Source organism: Monodelphis domestica, chromosome 2 (genome assembly GCF_027887165.1).
Source record: "Monodelphis domestica isolate mMonDom1 chromosome 2, mMonDom1.pri, whole genome shotgun sequence".
Taxonomy (NCBI): Eukaryota; Metazoa; Chordata; class Mammalia; order Didelphimorphia; family Didelphidae; genus Monodelphis; species Monodelphis domestica.
Window position 1 is genome coordinate 485899627 of NC_077228.1, and position 22734 is coordinate 485922360.

A 22734-nucleotide genomic window follows, 5' to 3' on the forward strand; every position below is an offset into this window, starting at 1 on the left:
GACTGTAGTGAGGCATACATGTATAGATATACACGTCTACAATTCAAACATTCAAATACTGTATAATAGTAATATAGCTTCTAATGCTTTTTTCTAGTTTTCTCATTACCCAACTTTTAGGTGGGTAAAACCCCAAATAATTTTTAAGTTGGTGTCTATTTCCCCCTTTTATACCAAATTAATCGATCTAAAAGTCTAAATAGTTTTTCTGAAACTAAAAGAAAATTTAAAGATAATAGTGCTAAAAAAATTTCCTGACTAATCAAATAAAATTAGACAATATTTTTCCTTTAAGTTTTCAGAGGGTGGTCCACTATAAATTGTACAGGAAAAGCAGTGGACTTTCAATCACTACCACTGAATTTAAAATGTCTGATGTCAGTGGGTAAAGAAAAAAAGCAATACCTCATTAGCAAAAACTGTTTACCTGGTTTTTATTAGGTACTTTTGGAATAACTTTGGTTACAGTTCCATCAAAATGTTCAATGCTGATATCTTCAAAAATGACTGTTCCTTGAGGCAGTAGTCTGACATCTGTTGCAACTTCTTTACCCTAAAATTAGAAAAGAAAAGCCCATGATATAAATATTTCCTAAGGAAAAATGAGGACCAGTGTCAAAAAGCTGGAATTTAAATAAGACTGTCTTACATTTCTGTCTTTGATTGTGAATTCCACGTCATCTCCAGGCTGTAAGGCTTCTAGGTCACCTTTAAATTCACTATAGTGAAAGAATATCTCCTTTACAACATCACCCCTTTCAATAAAGCCAAATGCTTCCTAAAACAAAACACATAAAAGGGAATATTATTTACTAACTCAGTTGTTTAGAACTTTATGTTGTTGATATAAAGGGAATAACCCTCTCCATAAAAACCCTAGAGTAGAAGTATTTTACATTTTGTCATGAAGACTGATATCAAATGTTGAGTCAACTTTATCTCCTTTTTCAGTTTTGCTTTTGCTAGAAGGATCTTAAACATGAAAAAATGGGAGTTCTTAAACCATTTTTAGTAAAATTTAGGTACCTCAGACCCTGCCCCAAAATTTATAATGGAATTATATATGCTCTATTTTGGTTTAGTAGGTTTAGAGGGTAGTGAAAATTAAATATATAATTTCCCTCCTCAACCAAGTTCTCTGTGAAATTTATTCATGTACTCAAAAAAAGGAAATCAATTGGACTGAAGCACTGAAGAAAGAAATTAGGTTCTGCCAGTAACTAGCCATATGACTTTGGGTCAATTACAACCTCCTTAAGTTTTAGTTATTTATCTGGGTTTGACAGGGGGTTGGATTGGATGGACATTTATGGTCTCTTTAAACTCTCAACATGCACGATGATTACTTTTTGTATTAAGCTTTTAAATTAATAGTGAAAACAACATTTACAATGTATGGTAGGTAATAAATTGGTAGGTAATAAAAGAGGCAGATTAAAAAAAAAGTAAATTACAATATCAAAATAGTTTTCTCAATTGCTCAGTTATACTTACCTTCATGGCACAAACTACTCCCTGACAACGAGCCTGCTTCTTTTTCAACAGCATAATATTACGAGCACTTACAGCACCAGTACTAGAGAGGAAGTAAAGGAGGAAAAAGAATAAAGAAAGAACTAAAATACACAGCATTACCTATGATCTGACAATAACATGAATAAGAGGAACAATACAAAATGAAATCTCCAGGGCCTCAAAGAGGTTGACATATAAAAATAACCACAAAGCTTTTAACAACTAACCCAGGAAGTATCACTACATTTTAGAAGAATCTACTCCAAATTCCTAAGCCTTTAAGTACTAGGCAGATACAGGCCACATGAGAAATAGAAGCATTCCTAAACAGATTTCATATTTTGCCAACATCCCTTTAAAACCAGCCTGGTTTTTTTTCCAAGATAAGATCTGAATCGAAGAGACAAATTTAAAAAAAAGCAATTGGGAAGATTAAAGTTTTGAAAATATCTATTCAATTATGATTTGAATATTAGACTAACCAAGGAGCAAAAGTTGGGAGGGAGTGGATGCCATCAATGGTGTCTAATTTGCTTTCTTTTTATTTTGTACAGCTGGGAGTAGAAACTAGTCATATCAATGTTACATAGAATGTTACTATTCTCCCTCCACCTGACAGCCCTTGTGTTGAGTCACATTTATGGAAAGAGCAGGAAGGGGTTAATCCTCTTTCCAACATTGTCCTCAGCATGGACCAGACTTGAAAAAGTATGTCACATAAGAAACATTATTTTCCAATAAGGGAGCATCACTTGAGGCACTATGGCAATAACTTTTTTTGCTTCATAAAATTAAAGGTCTATAAAGGACAACTTAAGAGGCTATATTTTAGAGTTAGAAGTTAAAATTTCAAAAACATTTAAAATTTTAGAAATAATAAAACATTTCTTAGGAAAATATTAAAGAGATACTTACTGTTTATTTGTGTCAATTATAAAATTTATCTTATCTCCGGTTTCCAGCTGAGCATTCCCTTCCACGTCTTCAGGGGTATAGGTCAGATAAAACACTTCCTGTGAATTAACACACTTGTATGACCATATTTGTGTGCTACAGATGCGCTGTATATTGACTTTCTTAAACACTTAAGACATTGGCATTTAAGCCCAGTTTCTTTAGGTATGATGACAAACAAAAGCAAAGCGCTTTCTTCACATAAAAACACATTTGTCTCCAGGGTGTCAAAGGCTTTCTTGAGTCTAAAGCTGAGCAGCAGTCAAACTCCAAAAAGTTTAAACACACTTGGAAGCATTTGCCCAGAAAATAAATGCAGTTAAAAAAGAAAAAGTTTATGTAAGACAGACATACTATTACTGGAGTTAGTGGCTAATATGAATTATGATTCAATGACAAAAAAAATTTTGATTAGGAAGTATTTCACAAGATTTTTGGAAGGGAACATTTGGGCAAAGTAAGAGACTTGGAAGTTTTGTTTATTTCTGATTATCGCACTTGAAACCTTTCAGAAACAAAATTTAAAACTGATTTGAACAACTGCAGCTTAAATTTTCTACTTTGAATTTAAAAAATATGCTTATAGATCATATTGGTGGATCAAGCAAAAGTTTAAGAAAAATACACAAGATTACCCCATTACGTTCGTAGCATACACTCCCTGTTGGACTCTGACCCGGGGCAGCTGGAGATTTACTCTCTAAGTTGTGAGGAACAGCGCACACAACCTACCAGTCAAAAAAAAAAAAATTCCATTGCTAATCATTTCAGGAGCAGCACTGTGCAACACAAACGGAATCTTAATTGCCTCTACACTATATGCAGGGATGCATCTTAATATGATCCACAAGAGGATGTTATGCTGCAAAGTTTCAAGCTTACAGTTTGAGGGTTAAAGAAAAACCCAAACTGAGCCTTAACTAAATTGGTTGGTTTTGTTTTGGTTTTTTTTTTTTGGCCAAACAAAGGGCAAGAAACACCAATGTTTTCAATAGTTATACAGCTCTCTTGCATTCAAAAGTGAGGGTCTTCCCTTTTCCATTAAGAAGGAAACACACACACACACGCACACACACACACAGAATCAAGCCACTAACTTGTCCATTAATTCGTTCTTCAGGTAGGATTTCTGGTTTTATCTTCACCAGTTTAACAGCAATAGGTTTTCCAGTCCGCCGGTCAGATGATACTTCAAATTCAACATCATCTATAACAAAAGAAGAGCGTTTTCTCCAAGTCTGCTTACTTTTAACACAAAAGTCTCAGCTACACAAAATTTTCTGATTATCTTATAAGTGTATATGCCTCATGAAATATAACCTTTTTTTACTTTTCTTATTGTTAATGCAGTTTCCTTCTTAATCCTAAAATGAGCCATAGGGCTTAATTTTATTATTTTTCTTTTTTAAACCCATACCTTCCATCTTAGAATCAATATTGTGTTTCAAGGCAAAAGAGTGGTAAGAGGTAGACAATGAGGGTTAAGTGACTTGCCCAGGGTCACACAGATAGGAAGTACCTGAGGTCACATTTGAACCTAGGACCTCCCATCTATAGGCCTGGCTCTCAATCTACTGAGCTACCCAACTGTCCCTCACAGGACTTAATTTGAGAGGCATTTTAAGGAATTATCCAGGCAGGATGGAAGAACAAGAGATAATAATTAAAAAACAGGGCAAAATACCTATTTTATTTAAAATATTCCCTTTTAAAAAGCAATTTTTACTTTATAACCATTAGGGAATTAACTGTTAGAAGGGAAATGTTACTATATCTCCAAAGCAAATCCAATCTCAACCATCTAACTCTGAAAATTGCATTTCCGTATAGTTATGGATAGATCCAACCATACAAAAAAATCTGCTACTACACCTCTTAACTCCTATACTAACAAGTACTTAAGAAAATAGGTACTATTAAGTATTGAGAACAGAATGTTATAAGAATTGATAAATTACCTCCTACTTTTAGCTCCTGCAGGTTGCCATTGTACTGTGAACAGTGGAAGAAAAGTCTAGCTTGACGTTCTGAACACTGAATAAATCCATAAGAGGTCAGCAGTTTTTCAATAACCCCAGTTTCACGCAGTGCTGCCGAAGTACCATTGGGGTACCCGTTGTGTCCATTGTTGTGGAGAAGGTTTGGATCAAAGCTCATCTGTTTAAAAAGGAAAAAGAATTCAGTGCAACTTGTCCTGCACATTCTAAATCTAAATAAATAGTTTTCTCAATTTAGATGAATCTATCGTTAAATACCATAGACAAGCAAGGAGACTATTATCCAATTTAAATAAATTTTATAGGCCTTCATTTAACTGAAATGCCAGTTACATCTTAGAGTAAGCAAAGATCACAGTAATTTGTTAAGAGCTAATCTTTTTCTGATTAAATTTCAATCTTATTTCAGAAACTGTTCCTATTTTTATCAAATGTAGACTTTCATGGCCTCCATATGATTTCTACAGTTCAAAAAAATCTGTAAGAAATTCTTTTGGAAAAAGCATATTAATATTATTAAAGAAGGAAACAGGTAGCAGAGCTGCCAAGATCAATGTGAGATGATAGCTCAAACTACTTTTTTTCTGTAGGACATTTGTTCATGCCCATCAACAATATCCCAATATTCACAAATCCTCTTTTGGAAATGGTTAAGATTTAAAAGTTTATTAATATTGTTAAGTTTACTAATGGCTAGTAAGACATGCAACTTAGGGGTAAATATTAAAATTATTAAATGGACTGAATCTTTTACAGAGGACTATTTCAAAACAGAAAATTGAAGGGAAGCATGCGCTTTTGTAAGAAAAAATGAAAACTAAAACATCTAAACAGACTTACTTTTTTAATGTTATCTCTCAGTATTATCAGACTTTATTAAGAAAATCTCAAATGAAAAATATATTTTTCTAAAGACAGACTACAAGGTTTAAGTGAAACTTTTTTACTTTTAAGAAAATTTCATAATATAGATACATAATGCATTTAAAAAAAACACATTTTTCTCTACTAGTATAAGTGTTTCAGAAATAGCCTGGAAGGTTATTTTCCTATTGTCACCTTTAATTCTAATACCAACTACGATTTTTAAAAAAGACTACTAATGAAAAATAAGCAATTGAAAGTCTTAATTCAATGGAATCTGCTTAAGGTCTCAAATGTAGTATTCTACACCTGAAGTCCTGTAAGACAACTTCAGAGTATTTAGCCAGTTAATCAGTTTTGTCTCATTTGTTTAAAAAGCAGATACGGTTTTTAGAATTCTAAATCAGTTGAATAGTTCCAATTTTGTGCCAAGTCTTGAACCCTTTTATAAGTCAAACTTGATAGACATGACAACCTAATAAGCAGGATGCATAATCTGAGTGAGAAGTTAAGCACTATTAATGGGGGGGGAAAAAAGGATTCAAACTCAGATTAAATGTATTGATAAATATTGACTCCAAGAAAAAAGGGGAATTAGATCTCCCTTTGTATTGGTCACTTTTTTAGGCAAGAGTCTACCAAGGTTAGAGAATATTATTGTCTACTATTACATATGGTTACTTTGTCAGTTGTGCTTTACTTACTTTTTTTCTGCTACAAGAGATAATTCAGAAGAATGAATATAATACTGGGAAATGATTTTGGTGTAAGAAAAAAGTAAATGTTATTGATGGGAGGGAGTAAAGATCTGGCTAGAAATAGTGTTTCAATTTGGGTCTAATAAACTCAGATAAACAAGAAAAGCCAAGTAATATGTGGAATGAGGAAATGATAGAAATCTTAACCATTAGATGCTAAATTATTGTGTTCCTTTCTTCTCTGAAAAATTCAGAGGGAACCAGGACACAAGACTAATTCCTTTTAAGGAGGGTGAGGGGGGTACTAAAAAGCAACAAAAGTAAAACCAAAGGTTAACTTTAGTCCTAGTTCAATATGTTGGAAATTCAGTCTTCGTGCACGTTAGAAAGTGAGTTTGATGAGCTATTCATACAAAATTATCCTAAAAACCCATGCTACTGACACACAGACTAAGCTGAGACAGCTGCTTCCCTGACTTACAGATCTCTGATACAGGGGGGTCCTCTTCTGCTTTTTAAACCCAGATGAGGTAGAAGATGAAGATAAAGGTAAGGGAAGAGAAGGACGGGGAGCTGCAGGAGGGGGAAGAGGATCTGATGACACAGTAAAAAGGTTCTCCATCTCAGAAAGCTGTGATAACATAGTAGAGTGTTATAACTATAGCCAACATTAAAATGATTTGACACATTTAGTTGACAATGATATCTTTCCAGATCTTCAATGAAGTCTGGCTAAAAACTCTCCCCAGATTGTTTCTAATGCATTATAAAAAGAAATGAATGTGAGGCTCTACTAATTCTCTAATTAAAAGCTCTTTCTCAGAATACTTTTCAGAATATCTTCTTAACTATTTCTAACAGTTTCCTATCTCAGTATATCAGAGTTGGGGGATACAGAACCTCAATGTCTCAAAACTTTAAGATTCCCTTACACCTATCACTAGTGATATTTAAATCATGATTCCCAAATTCTACAGGGCTCTTACATATGAAAATTATGGTTACTCAAGACCTCAAATATTATTTATTAGATAACTTAAAGTGTCATTTAGTAGATGATCGAGGTAATATTACAAACCTTTTAGAGCTTCAGGGGACAAGTTCCCTAGGGTCTACCATTTCTTTTCCTGACCATAGGAGAGCAGAGCCAGGAAAGATAGTTTGTGGACTAAAGTCTAAGCTATTTATCAAGCTGAGGTAGCTGGAATAGGAGTATATGCTCCATTTCTTCTTTCCTGGTTCTCCTCCACAGGTGAGGAGGGGAGAGGGAAAGGTAAAGACAGAAATATGCCCTTCTCCCACTAACTGTGCTTACCTTAGCCCCAGGCCATGATACTTGGTTAATAGTTCTATACCAATCTTTATATCTTTATTCACGAACAAATTCCTCTCTGACTCAAAAAAAGAAAAAAAAGAGGCAGGGTAGGAAGAGATTCTAAGTTAAAGTAATTAAGTTAACTAAAATTAGATTTCATGGTACTGAAAACTCAGTTGTATATTTAATATAAGGTATGATACAAGCCTCTAATGGTAAATGTTATTAGCAAACAAAGTTTGAATCTCAACTGTTGAGTACCATAGGTCAGAATTAATGAAATGCTTAATTGAACTGAGCCTGTCAGCATTCAGAAAAAGTAAGAGAGCCGTACAGGGAGGGTGTGAGTGACATGGAATGCCTTCCAAGAGAGAAAAGGAAAAAAACTTACCATAAAATCACCTTTTCCATAGCAAAAAGCAACACAAGAGACAAACTGGTTTCTAACCCTCTTAAAATATGTATTTTTCAAACTGCAGAATACATAGATGTTACACCTTATTTTCACATAGAGTGCTGTACTGCCTCAAACACTTACTTGTATTACTGGACAAGTCATGTAATCTTTGTTTGCCTCAGTTCTCACATTTATGATATGGAGATAACATCTACCTCACAGGATTACTGTGAGAAAAGAAGGAAAGAAGCATAGCAGGCAGCTGAAGTATTAAAGGATGGCTAGTCCAGAGAAGAGAAGACTCAAGGGGTATGTGATAATTATCTCCAATATTTTGAATGGCTGTCTACAGGAAGAGGGGCTCAACTTTTTCTGCTTAGATTAGAATGTAGATAGAAGTTACAAAGAGGAAAACATAAGAAACACTATGAAGTTTGGAGATTATAACATGTCCCACCGTGACAGATATCAAATGAAGGAAAATTGGTGCTCAAAAATCTGACCCAGATTACTACATGTCTAATAGTTAAAATGAATATCTGCTCTCATTATGTGGCAACAAGCACTACTAATGACATGTTCAGCAAAACTATAAAGAAGACCAAGTCATTAAAAAATCAGTAGGTAGATATTATTAAATATAAATAGAATTATAAAGTTTTAGGGCTGAAAGGGACATAAGACACCATTTGGCTCTAACCTAGAAGGAATTCTTTCTTACAATATCCCTAATAGATAAGTTATCTAACCTCTGCTAGAATAGTCTCACTTTATAAAGCAGACTTTTGCAATGGATACTCCTGATTATTAAAAAGTTAATCCTTAAATCGAGCCAATACATGTATCTTTGTAACTTCCATGCATTGGTCTGCCCTTCAGAACAAGTCAGATTAAGTATAACCCCTCTTTTCCATGATAAACCTTCAAAAACTGAGAGTGTGTCATGTTCTGTACCATCTCACTTTTAACCCTTTTAAAGTCTTTTCTGGCATCCCTTAAAAACCATGGTTTTCAGACTCTCCTCAATGTTAGCCCTTCAGTTTGTTCAACAATCCTCTTAAAACATGGTGTTGAAGGGGTAGCTAGATAGCACAGTGAAGAGTGTCAGGCCTGGTGCCAGGAGGCCTTGGCTTCAAATCTGGCCTCAGACACTTCCTAGTCATGTTGCCTAGCCTTGACTTAGAACTTCTGTCTTAGAACTAAGGGTCCTTTAAATAAAAAGTGATATTGAAAGACAGATCCAATTCTCCAGATATGGTCTGAGCAGCTCTATGCCATATTCCTAAGTAATGAAGTTGAAGCATGCATTACTATTATTTTTTTAGAGCAGCTGTGCCACATTGTTGGCTCATCCTGACGCTGTCAATTAGCATGCCGTGATGCAATTTGGAGTCATACGACCTAGGATTAGATCCTAACTCTAATAGCTGTGTGATATTTGATAAATTACAGCCTCTCTGCACCTATTTCCTAATCTGTAAAATTATGGAATGGATTGGATGTTCTCAAGTTTTTCTTACTCTATTTTATAATCTTAAAATTCTATATTTGGACCCTTACTATGGTTCTGCCATGATTGCCATTTCTCACAGAAATTGTTTAAATAGTATTCCTTCTCTTTTCTCAAAATGCCTATCACCCTACCCTCCATACTTTAAGTAAATTATCTTTCCAACCTCAGTTAGAACTCTCATTCTCTAATCTCTTCTAAGTCAACTCTCACCCCTCCCCTTTTCCTATTGTATCCTCTGACAAGACCTCTAGAGATCATGCTCTAGATCAGTGCTGGCTAAGTAATGACACCTGTGCCTGGCTGGCATGGGGGTGGGGAAGCTGCTTCATTCCCCCTCTTCCCGAGGACATTTCTCCAGGATATGCCCCAACTCAGCAGCCAAAAGCGGGCACTTCCTCCACTCTCTGAGGTAATGCCAGGGGGATCACAGGCAGCTTGAAGTTGGCGCCACCACTCCCAGATGAGTGGTCCCCCCCCCCTTAGAATGTAAAGGTGTAGCACTTAAAATGTTTTCCTTCCTTCCTTCCTTCCTTCCTTCCTTCCTTATTCAGTTCCCCAATGGTAAAATTAATTTGGCAGAGCTAGATGGCCCCTTCCAGCTCTAAATTTATCTGCTTTTCCTTTTAGTTACCCAAGGCATTATTACCACTAAAGCTAATACATGGCAGTTAGGTGGTACAATGAATGGAACTTGAGTCTGGAGTCAAGAAGACTCATCTCTCTGAATTCAAATCTGCCCTCTGATACTGACTAGCTGTGTGATACTGGGCAAACACTCCTATTTATTTGCCATAGTTTCCTCATCTTTCAGAAGAGCTAGAGAAGGAAAAGGCAAACTACTTCAGTATCTCTGCCAAGACTTCAAATGGGACCAAAGAGTTGGATCTGATTGAACAACATACACAAAGCTTATATATCTAATCTAAAACCTTCCCATAGCCTCCTCTAGTTGCTGAACATAATCTCTTTCAATTATCTCTCCCTTAACTCTAGCTCCTTTCCATCTGGCTATGAACAAGCTCAGGGAAGGAAGCCCCTATCTGTAAAATGACTTCTGTTGCCTATCTAATTGTTGTTCCATTTCTCCCTCAGACTGCTGAAAAAGTTATCAACACCAAATGTTTCCACTTCTTCGGTTCCTACTTAGCAGATCATAGGCCTTATCTGAAGGATTGTAGAGTTCATCTAATTAGTTCATCTAATTCAATCTACTAATTTTACCAAAACAAAAACAACCCTGAGGCCTCTCCCAAAGTGGAAAGGCTTCTCCAAAATCCTGGGGAAAAGGCTCTTCCTAGCAACACTACTGCCTAATTGCCAAATACAATGACTTTTTCCCCCTAATTATATCCCTCTTACTAGATATTCCTCAGGAGGCATCATTACTAAGGACTCAGAAAAGTTCTCCCCTTTAAAAATTTTTGTCAAGTGGTATAATACCAGAAACCTATATGGTTTTATTAATATTTAATATAGATGCATTACAAATGACAAGTGCCTACCAGATATCCCCACCTGGTTCAACTAGGACCCTAAACTTAACATGTCTCAAACCAAGCTCTTATTTTTCTCCATACATAATTTCCTTCCTTCTGGCTCAAACTTAAAAAAAAAAGAAAGAAAAAAAAGCACCATCATTCACCTAGTTTTTAATATTAACAATCTTTAAAAATCTTCCTTCTACCTTATTTCTTACATCCAGGTCCATCAATTCCACCCCTGTGGTAAAGCAGATAAGAGTACTAGACCCAGAGGCAGGAAAACCAGTGTTTATATACACCTTTAGGCACTTACATGTGTTTTTCTGGGAAAGTGCCTTGTAGACTAATCTTCCTTATGCATTGGCTCATGTTACTCTTTCGCTATATATACACACTCTCCTAACTGGAATATTCTCTGACCCCAAACATAAACTAGGTTCTCAGTACTTAAGTTTTAACTCATAGTTCCCAATATCTAGGATGTCTTCTATTTCATTTTCACTGTTCTTGATGGTCCTTTTCAAATGCTACCTTCTCTAAGGTACCTATGAATGGTAATGATTTTTCTCAAGTCCCATACAGCATTTTGTCTGGTAACTTTAATACACTTGGATAAACATTGTGTTTACTTGTGTCCCTCCTCCCTTTAATAGACTTTAAAAATCTCTGAGAAAGAAAATGCTGAAACTGTATCTCACCTACTGCTTAGCATTGATCTTCTCAAAATGGACTTACATTATGTTGTGTTTTAAGTTCAATTGTTTTTAAAAATCTAAACAAGGAACTTTTGCTGGTTTTGCCTTTGTTCCCAGCCTGTGGTCATTTTGAATACTTACAGTAATCCCTTCTAACCTTTTTTTTTAAAATCTATAAACCTGATAAACATCTGTATCACTTGGATAAAAAAGGGCAAAGCTAAAGGACTGCCCCATGGTATGACACCTTCCATCCAGGCTGACACAAATCCTTGGGAGTAACAGTCTTTAGACAGGGCTGTTCAATAGTATATCTGCAAAGTCAACTTAATTATGTTATCATCCAATCCACATTTTTGAGCCATCGCTGAGTGCTTGGCTGAGATTAAGATATATCACCTTCTACTACATTCCTCTACTATATATGTGTATCCCTTGCTCTTAGTATAGTGCCTGGCATATACCAAAATTTGATAGCCTAGTAGCAATATTAAAAAAGGAAATGAGGTTAGTTTAGCAATGACAACTTCTCAGTTAATTCACAGACACCTCTTAAGTGTTTAGAATATATCTCTTCTTTGTAATTTCCAAACTTCTCCTTTCACAAAATAATTATCTACCTCTAATCTTTTGGCACCTTTTTGTGATTTCCATTGATTTCTTAAATTTCCAAATCTGATTGGCTGTTTCTTATTCCCAATCCCTTTTGATCTCTTGGCACTGACCCTTATAGGCCCTTTTCTCCTCACCAGGTTTTTGTGACACTGATCTCTTCTGGTTCTCCTCTCCATTTGCCTGTTCTTTCTGAGTTTCCTTTGCTGGTTGTTAAACTAGGTCATATTCAGTAACTATGGGTGTCCCATAGGGCTCCATTCTGATTCCTCTTCTCTTCTATATTTCAAACTACACAGATGACTCTTAGATCAACATCTCCAGTCTTACATCTCCAACTGCCTTTTAGACACCTCAATCTAGACATCCCCTCAATATCTTAAATTGAACATTTTAAAACAGAACTCATTATCATTCCCCCTATATTCTTCTTTTGCAACTTTCCAATTACCGTAGAGGGCATAATTATCCTATCAGTTAACTAGGCTTGTAATCTCAGTGTTATCCTCAATTTTTTTTCACCCTCACTCACTGTATTTCATCAGTTGCCATATTTTGTCATTTTTACTTTCATAATGTCTCATCTTATCTCCACTCACACACCTGTCACCATGGCATAATCTATCATTTTGAGTCTGGACAACTATAAGGACCTGCAGAATGTTCTTCCTGCTTCAAGTCTCTCCTCACTCCAATTTATCCTCCATATAATCATCAAAGTTTGACCATGTCACTCCCCTATTCAAACTCCAGGGGGGTTCCAATTCCCTTCAGGATCATAAAATCCTATTTGGGGCTTTAAAGGCCTTCTCACCCTGGTCCTGTCCCACCTTTTCCTGTCTTCTTACACTTTATTTCCTCTTTCATGTCTCTGCACCAATACACAATGGCCTTGCTGTTCCTCCAACATGTGCCTTTTTCTCCAAGCCAGGTCTTTTTACTGGCTGTTCACCTTCCATGCTTGGGGGATGCTCTCCCTCTTTACCTCTGCCCTCCCATTTATACTATATATATCACAAGTATGTATATGTTTGCATATTGTAGCCTCCATTGTGAGCTCCTTCAAAGTAGGTATTGCGTTTTTGCTTTTGTATCCCTCACTCGTGGTATACTGTCTAGCACATACCAAGCAAGCATTTAATAAATGTTTGTTGACTAATATATCGTGTCACAAAGATAACCAATAATGACTCCATAAACCATAATCCTGAAAGTTCTTTCAGGATTCTAGTATATGATTTCTCTGGGACTCATGACTTGAATTCATCTTAAATAGCTAAAGGATTTCTAACTTTTCAGTCCTATCAATTCTGTCTTTAAAAACAAAATTTATTTTCCCAATTACATTTTCCAAAACTATAAGATCCAGTTGTCTCCCCTCCTTTCCTCCCAGAGACAGTAAAGCAATTTGATATGGATTATATACATGTAGTATCAGGCAAAACTTACTTCTATATTGGTCATTCAATTCTGTCTTAATAAAATTTAGCCTTGGGGACAGTCCAATGGTACACAAGAGCCAGGGAGTGAAGAGGACCTGGCTTCAAATCTGGCCTCAAATCTGGCCTATGACACTTCCTAGCTGTGTCTCTGGAAAGTCACTTAACCCAGATTGCCTAGCCCTTACCCTTTTTGTCCTTGAGTTGTTTCTGGGACAGAAAGTAAGGGTTAAAAAAATAAGTAAAACGTTGTTTTCCTGTTTCATTAAAATTTTCTCATTGGTGATACACAAGAGGAACTGATTTATTCCTTGTATCGCTTAGCAATAAACACTTTCATTTTATCCAGTGAGGTCTGTGCCTTTCTTGTTTTCTTGCCATAGCTTTAAAACACACACCCACACACCCACACCCACACCCACACCCACACCACTACAAACTCTTTTTCATTTACACTCCCCCGAAGCTTTAGCAAACTTTGAATTTTAGTCTTCCTTTGTAGTCTTTGTTCATCATGCTGCTGATTTGAATTTTACATAGTATATGGCACTAGTTGTTTTTTTTAAAGCAATGTCTCTATTTATTAACAGAATTTGAGATTTAATAGTCAGTATCCCTTTTTCAGACCCCTCTCTGAAGTCCCTTTTGAATAACCCAAATGCATACATTCAGTGTTCTTTATTTTAAGTGTCTGTACAGTTCCTTGGGTATTTAAATTAGGAACAAGGACTTAGGACCAAAGAAATTGGAAGAGTCCTATGAAAACATGTAGTCCACGTTCCTGTTTTTATAGACAAGGAACTCTAAACTCACAAGGGCTAAATGACCAAACCAAGGTCACACAAGAGATCTGAAATTTACAGTAGACAAGTGAAAAAAATGAATGATACCTGACAATTTGAAATTGGATAATCAAAAGATAGCCATCACCCTTCTCCTGGCAAAATATTCTGAGTTTCCTAAAGGAGCCATTTCTTTTAACACATGGTTTTCAGACACCCTGTTACCCTGGTCACTCTTCAACCTTCTCTTCAATTTTGTTAACATGCCTTTTAAAATGTGGTGTTTAAAAATGGCACAACCCTCCAGCTATTGTCACACTTTTATAACACTATTTCTCTAAATTCAAACTACACCCCAAAATCATTAACATAAGAATGTTATAGCTACAGACAATTCTGGTCCTCAGTAAAACTGTCAACAACATAACACATCCTTTAAATTAGGCTGAGGGGGAGGCCATCACAAGTGGTTTTCAATGTAGCAGTATGGTGAAGGTAAATAGAAGAGGCAAGAAAAGACTGACCAGAGAACAGTTCATGCTAGCTACAAAGGATCCTGGTTGTGGGGTGGGGTTGAGCTATGGCATAGCATTATAGCAGGAGAAACAGCAAAATGGGCCAAAACTATTATGAATTTACTTTGTATCCCAGCAACTGACATCATCATCAAAATTTAAAAGGTAAAAACTAGTATTACTATGTGGCAAGGTAAAAAGTATAGAACAGCAAAAATTGCTACCTGTTTACTCTCTTTGAAATCTGGAAAGACATTCCCCCCCCCCCCCCCCCCCCCCCCCGTGGGGAGCACATTTTAGCAACAGATTTGATGCCATCCTCAAAGTTCCCTTGCATGAAATTCAAGATATCAAATGAATTGTTTCCTTAAAATCAATATCCCCATCATTTTTCCTGTGCTTCTAAGCAAATCCAGTCCTTTCAAACCAGTTCAAATATCCAAGTACCCACACCCAGATAAACCTATATCCATTACAAAGACTAGAAAGTAGTTCTACTATAGATTCCTTATATTATTTTAAGGAAGTGAATTAGCAGCAAAAATATTGCAGATGGCAATTCTGCTCTAGAAAGGCTGATGCACCATTAAAGTTTAGTTTGCATTAATAATGAAAATGCTAATGTGCCATGCATCTAACATATCTGTGGCCAGAAATGCTCTAATTTCAACTAAAACTCCTGAGGTCCAATCCATAGAAAATTCAATATATCGCAAACTATGAACAAAGTGGCTGTGAGACTATCAAAACCACCAAGTTTAAGGAGAATTCTTTTTTCTGTTCTTTTAAAAAACCCTTACCTTCCATCTTGGAGTCAATACTGTGTATTGGCCCCAAGGCAGAAGAGTGGTACGGGCTAGGCAATGGGGGTTAAGTGACTTGCCCAGGGTCACACAGCTGGGAAGTGTCTTGTCTGAGGCCAGATTTGAACCTAGGACCTCCTGTCTCTAGGCTTGGCTCTCAATCCACTGAGCCACCCAGCTGCTCCCAAGAATTCTTAAAGAAAGTATATTAATAATGATTGTTTTCTAAAAGACCAGAAAAATGTGAGTGTCATTACTGGAAGATGATATTAAGTAGCTTATTTAAGCACTGGACAGTTTTTTAAAATTAGCACTGAAACTGATTACTGGAAGGTTATTTTAAGTGTTCTTTATAAACTTACCTCGCAGTGATAATCAAATATTGCACTTTCAGTAGTATTTGCTGATTCTTCTTTTTCAGCACACGTTTCAAAGGATGAAAATTTCTAGTATATTTTTTTTTAAAAAAAGAGAGAGAGCGAGAGGAAATGATCTACCAAGCTAATAGAGATCTGACTGCTGCTGCAGCGGGCAATCAATCTCACAGTACAGCACTGAAGAAAACAAAGACTACTAGCAGCGTTGGGAAGTGCTCTTGTGAAGCTGTTGAGTAGGCACAAACTTCTTGTTTCAGATCAAGTGTTGTGTCTTCAGCTTAAGTTTACTCTTCTTTGGTCTTGGTGGTGGTTACAAACGAGGCGTGTTCCTGGCCTGATCTGAACTTGAAGCAGCAGTTTCAGGTGGTAAAGTCTGTTCTGTTACACTTCATACTGAGGAAAAAAGAAATAAAGACACTCAGTAAAATGCAGTCAGTAACAGCAAAACGGGACAGAGATAACCTACCAACCTAGTTTGAGGCAACTTGGAAATATGGTCCTCCCTCGATACAGTGGGGTTCACTTATTGTAGCTTCACTGTATCATGTTTTTTTTTTTTTTAAATCTAATTCTGAATTGTGGAGTTACAAATTGCAACACACCATTGGCTGATGGAATGAAAGGCAACTACAGCACTGTGTTCTGTATCCTGGGACCTGATTGGCTCAGTGACTGTATAAGAGTGTGGAAAAAGTTTATAGGAGAGTGGGAAGAGTTTATAAAGCCTTAAAACATATATAAATAATAAAATAAATATAACATTTCTACTTCATGGATTTTCACCTATCTTAGAGGTCTTTGGAACAGAACTCCTGCGACAGGTAAGGGATCATGTACATTCCTTGATGTTACCTGGATGTTTCTCAAACATATTAATAAACAACTCCCTTTAGTACTACAAATATCTAAGATGTCACTTCTGGGATCCTGAAATCAGGGGTTGAGCTTAATCTGGTACAAGTTAGCGCCTGCCAGGTTTCTAATATCATTCTGTATGCAACTGAGAATACAATAAGGTGACAGTCTTGGTTATGATCAGTCATCGGACTTTTAACCTAAAAGAAAAAACCTTTGCACAAACAGGTGACCAATAATGTAAAGCACGGAGGATACAAAAAGGCAAAAGATAATCCCTGACTTCAAGGAGTTTCCAATCGAATGGGGGAGACAACATACAAACAAATCTATATAATACAAGCTATATAATTAACAGAGGAAAGTTATCAGAATTAAGAAAGGTTGGGTAAAGTTTCCAACTAAAAGCCCATCTTTGACTGGGACTTAATGGAAGCTAGGGGGAGGTTAGTAGGTAGTACACAGGAGGGAGAGCTCCAGGCATGGGGGAGAGTAAGAGAGAATGCCCAGGATTCAGAGATAAGAATATTTGGTTCATTGAACAGCCAGGAGATTGGTGTCATTGGAATGAAAAGTATCAGGCAATAAGGTGTAAAAAGACAACCAGCTTATATAGGGCTTGTATATGCACACTATTTTGCATCTGACCTTGGAGACAACAGGCAATCACTGGAGTTTACTGAACGGAGTGGGTAATATAGGAAAATGTGGGCAAAATGAGAAATCATAAAGGTATTTTTTAATGCCAGAATAAAAAGTTTTGAACTTGGTCCAATAACTACTGGGCTCTCAATAAGGTGAATAAAGATAAATTAGGATTAGTCAGGCAGTGATGTGTGATATGGGTTGGAGGAAGAAAACTTGTAGCAAGGAGACTTATTTGGGAGGTCAATAAGCATTCATTAAGTGTTTACTATGTGAAAGGTACGGAGCTGACAATTTTGTATATAAAGGCAAAAAAAACCATAAAGTCCACCCTTGAAGAAATCATATTCTAATTGAGGAGATAATATGTAAAAAAATTGTATGTTCAAGATATAAACAGCGTAAATGAAATGCATTTTCAGAAGGAAGGGAAGAAAAGGAAAGGACATCTGGTTGGACTTGGGCTGAATTATGAAAGATGCCAAGGAAGCCAGGAGGTTTAGGAAAGGAAAGAAAGCATCCAGTGCCAAATATAGTGAAAAGGCAAAGAATTTAGAGATGGAGTATTGTGAGCGAAGAGCACTAAGACCAGTGTTGCAATATACAGAAGTAGATAAGTATAACAGCTTAGTACTATTAAGTTAATAATGCATTATTTGAAAAAAATTACAAAGCAGTTCAGCAGACACTTAAGTCCCAAATCATATATAAAAATAAGCATCATCTGGATACATGACTGTAAGAGTAACATAATAAATAAATTAGAGAAACAAAGAAGAAACTGACTTGAAAATCTTTGTGTAGGTGGAAGATTTCATGAAAGAAATATTAAGCACTTACTGTATGCCAAATGTTTTGCCCAAACAAAACCAATGCAGCTAAATGGATTGGTCCCTTGTGGGCAGTCTGCCAATGTTTCTGTCTTGGTGTTCTTAAATAAACTCCTTTTGATTGTTTCTTCCTGAGTTTTGCCTCTTTATCAGTGTGAAGGCTCAAACACAGAAGTTTCCTTTTAACAATCTGGTAAACCCAAACCAGAAGATTTTGGAGGGCCCTTGACACAGGACTATCATTAAAGAGTAGGCCTGCTCCACCACCCCACATGCCCAAGCCTGCACTCGGGGTATTGCCCAATCTTGGATGAGGATGAACCTGCACTGTGTCTGCTGCTCCCCCCTTCCCCTCCAAGTGTTAGCAGTGAAGTTGCTGGAGAAATTTGACACCCCAAAACTTGGAGGACATATAAAAGTAAATGGATTCTTACCCATGGTCAGATTGACTGAGAACAGAAAGGATATAAAGTACAAGAAATGGGGTTAGCCTAGAATCCTGCTCTCTGCCCTTTAGGTGAGCTAGAGATTAGTAATCAAGGTCTATAACGTGTGTGGTGGTGGTAACAGTGGTGTTTTGATTCTTATTAACTGCATGTACTTAAATATATATATGTATATGAAAAAATAAAAACAAATGAAAGGTTATGGCACTTAAGGAACCATTGTTGTAGGGAATAATACAGAAAAAAAAGAAGTAAAGATTCTGGCAGGGCCCCATGCACAAGAATTTTTAAACATTTACCATAGAACTCTGAAGGGGAACACTTCATTACCCACAAAACAAAACTGCACTAAGACAACAGAAGGGGAACTTAGAAAGGTGGAAAAGGCTGAAGAAGCCTCAAAACAACTCTTCCAGCTGTTGGTAATATTAAAAAATAGGGATTTTCATTGATTGGAATTAGACTTTCAGTGGGAGATAAGAAAAAAAAAATGCTTCTTTTTCTCTCTTCTTTTAAGAAGAAAATCTTTTCCCTGGTTTGTAGAAATCTATAGCATGAAAAACCTAGAGATTAAAATTTGAAAGCATGTAGATTAAGGAAAAGTGCCAACCATTTCTCTCCTCTCTTCCTAGAGAGGGATATATGTACACACACACACACACACACACACACACACACCCCTATATATGTATCACTGCATAAGGAAATCTGTACAGGAAGGTATTCAGTAGAATGTTAAGACTAGAAAATTGAGAAATAAGATGAACTTTTAAGATGATGAAGATTCAGGAGTATAAAATGAAATGTTTCAAAGTCAGTAGGAAAAATTTTCAAGTGAGAAAGTTTAAGTAGATAGGAAAATGGGTAAAAAAAAAAAAAGCTTAAAATGGCAGAGTTCCTTTACACTGATCATGTGAGTGAAGGGTTACATGACATAAAGGGCTTAGGGTTTGGGTTTAAGAAGAGTTTTATTCCATTAAGTATTTACTAATTTTTTCAAATATAAATGTTTATTTAAAGCTCAACTCATAATCTAACAGCCAACTAAAAAAGATAAGTTACTTTTCTAACAGCATTTTTGATACAATGGTCTCCCAAATTTCACTATAAGAAAAAAATTAGAAACAATAACAACATACAGGATATTATGTATTTAAAACATTACATAAACTTATTACCAGTCACATGCTATCAATTCAGTTGAATGAATTTCCAAAATATCTTACACAGCAAATCATTCACTTCATCACTTTTGGCATTCTATACTGATTATATTCAAGACCAATATAGGATATTCACATTTACTAACATTTATATAGTGCCTGCCATGGGCCAGATACTGGGCTAAGCATGTTACAATCATGTGGTCCTTACAACTCTGGAAGGTATACCAGTGCTATCACAATCCCATTTTATAAATGAAGAACACTCAACTGAAGCCATTACTTTTCTGAGTCTTGATTTTAACTCAGGTTTTCCTGATCCATGAATTTTCTAGCATACTGTCTTGGTGCCAAATAGCAAATGTATTTTGCATTAAGTTTTTATTTACCACAATTATCCTAATGGGAGAATGTATTTCACACTTTAACAGGGACTCGATAGGATTTAGTTTTACTATCGATAAATGCTGAAAATATGAATATAATCACTAGTGGTAATATTCAAAATATTCATTTTCCCAACAGTCATCAGTTGCCATGATTTTAAATTTTTGAGCCCATTTTTATCAACTGGCTCATTATCTTTAAAAAAATTCCCCAATTACATGTAAAAATAATTTTTAATATTTGTTTTTAAAATTTTGAGTTCCAAATTCTCACCCCACTTTTGATGTCAAACAATTCAATGTAGATTATATATATATATATATATATATATATATATATATATATATGCAGTCATGCAAAACATTTCCATATTAGTCATGCTGTGAAACACCTTCTAGCCCCCCAAAAAAGAAGAAAAAGAAAAAAAACTAGGCTTCAATCTACATTCAGATGATCAGTTCTTTCTTGGGAGTTGGATAGTGCCTTTCATCATACATACTTTGGAATTAGCTTGGATTGTGCCACTGAAAATAGCTAAGTCAGATTTGCAGTGGCCCTTTTTCCTTTCAAATTACCCAATGAACCAAATTAATTTCTTTGTGTTCTTAACCTAGCCCCACTCGGATATTTTAAGAGGGTGGCAGAGGGCACACCACACATGTAACTCCAAGGCCATAGGGCTATTAAAAAAAAAAATGCTTAAAGTTTTACAAAGGCCTTTATCATAACTATTTATACCAGATCAAAGAACACAATTATCTTATTTACAGTCAATTAATTAGCATTTGTTAAGCTCCTACACCCTTACTAGATAGGGATAAAAAGTTCCTGGAACTAGTAAAAATCTTTTAAATTTTCTTTTATCATTTTAAATCAATTGGTAAATATTTTTGTTGTTGTTCAGTACAGTAGTTTTTTCCAGTCCAGCCTACTCTTCAAGACCCCACTTGAGATTTTCTTGCCAAAGATATTGGAATGATTTGCCTCCTTCTTCAGCTCATTTTTTCAGCTAAGGAAACTGAGGCAGTGTTAAGTGACTTGCCCAGGGTCAAACAGCTAGATATGTGTCAGGCTAGTTTTGAATTAAGAAAGAAGAGTATTCTCAAATCCAGGCCCAGCACTATCTATGCTACCTAGCTGCCCTCAGTAAATATTTACTGGAATATATTTTCTTTAAAGTGGATAATAACAACTTTTAAAGGTAGCACGGATCCTTTAAATTATCCTTACTGGTGAGGTTCTACTGGGATTTTCTATTTCACTAAGGTTGTAAGATCTTAGCAGCCTTGCTGATTACCTGTCCCAAAATACTGAAGTTTGAGTAAACAAGCACCACATGCCCAAAGTGGGGAAATTTGTAAGTATGCTTCAGAGCAAATTTAATCTGAGATTATTTGGTTATTGCTTGTGAAAATTATGAAATTTTATCTCTTAATAAATGGTGTACAGAAGTTATATCTTTGAATCATTTTAGTAACAACAGACTTGGATTCTAAGATTTATTTTTGCCCTAGGAATAAATAGGCAATATAGATGTTAGTATAGGGACTTGTTTTGGTAGCCAGTAATTTCTGGGCGTTTTGAGCCACTATGATAAGTTTGCTGTATATGTGAGACTCCAGAATGTGATTGTTCAAAGATATTTACTCATTGTTAATTGTAAGGGAAACATAAGAAAACAAATAATATCCTAGCCCTGAACTATGATTGGTGATATTTTGCTATTTAAGGTAAAATCTCTTGGGTCAGCAATTTGATTATTTTGAATTTTGATTTCAGGTATGACTGTGTATTTTCATTAAGCCAATAGTCCACCATTCAAAGGGAATGCCATGTGCTACCCAAAAGATATGTAGTCTAAGAACTGCTATAGTCTGGGAAAATAGATGGGATGACCTTGTGTGGTAGGATCATCATGACTCATTTTCCCCATGGTGCTATTTCCTTTCTAAACAATACATTTTCTCACTGGTTAATTCTAAGCCTGGCTTTTGATACCCTAATGAATAAATGTGGAATGTTCCTACATTATTGTGATTTGTGCCTGGAATTAAACAGAACTAAAAAAATTTTCCCCATGTTATGGCTGTCAGATCAGTCTGTGCCCTGAAAGGGGGATAGCTGACAGCATCAAAGTCCCCCTTCTTTTCCTTTCATTGCAAATTTCTATAAACAAAGCAGGTGAACAGTGGAAGCTTGTCATTTCAATACTAAATCTAATAAATATCAAAACTAAACCACTTGAGTTATCATAAGATGATGAAATATCTCAGTTCTGCTAATCTGTATTTTTGGTCAATTCTATATCCTATGTAACCAGGTAAATGAGTTTTGAGGTGTGCCACCCCCTTAGTAACAGTCATATATTCATGTATAAGAGAAGATCCTTAAAGTATCTCATTCCTTTAAAATGAGGATATTAAAAAAATAAAATAAAATGACAAGGATAAA

The 22734-nt window shown here is 35.8% G+C and overlaps 1 protein-coding gene across 8 annotated transcripts in view; it reads right to left on the reverse strand.

Annotated features, from left to right (window-relative positions):
- Positions 1 to 22734, reverse strand: part of CSDE1 (cold shock domain containing E1) — a 58141-nt gene that overhangs the window by 23231 nt on the left and 12176 nt on the right. For 2 of the 8 annotated variants that reach the window (XM_007485232.3, XM_016429101.2), the window contains exons 2-10: positions 15943 to 16350; positions 6510 to 6659; positions 4428 to 4626; positions 3567 to 3676; positions 3105 to 3197; positions 2431 to 2528; positions 1495 to 1576; positions 650 to 778; positions 428 to 553 (exon numbers count right to left, since the gene is read on the reverse strand). In XM_007485232.3, the coding sequence (XP_007485294.1) occupies positions 428 to 553; positions 650 to 778; positions 1495 to 1576; positions 2431 to 2528; positions 3105 to 3197; positions 3567 to 3676; positions 4428 to 4626; positions 6510 to 6650 (978 nt within the window). In that variant the 5' untranslated portion in view covers positions 6651 to 6659; positions 15943 to 16350. The remainder of the gene's footprint in view (positions 1 to 427; positions 554 to 649; positions 779 to 1494; positions 1577 to 2430; positions 2529 to 3104; positions 3198 to 3566; positions 3677 to 4427; positions 4627 to 6509; positions 6660 to 15942; positions 16351 to 22734) is intronic. The other 6 variants (XM_001362149.5, XM_056819239.1, XM_056819242.1 and 3 more) reach the window with 4 other exon arrangements.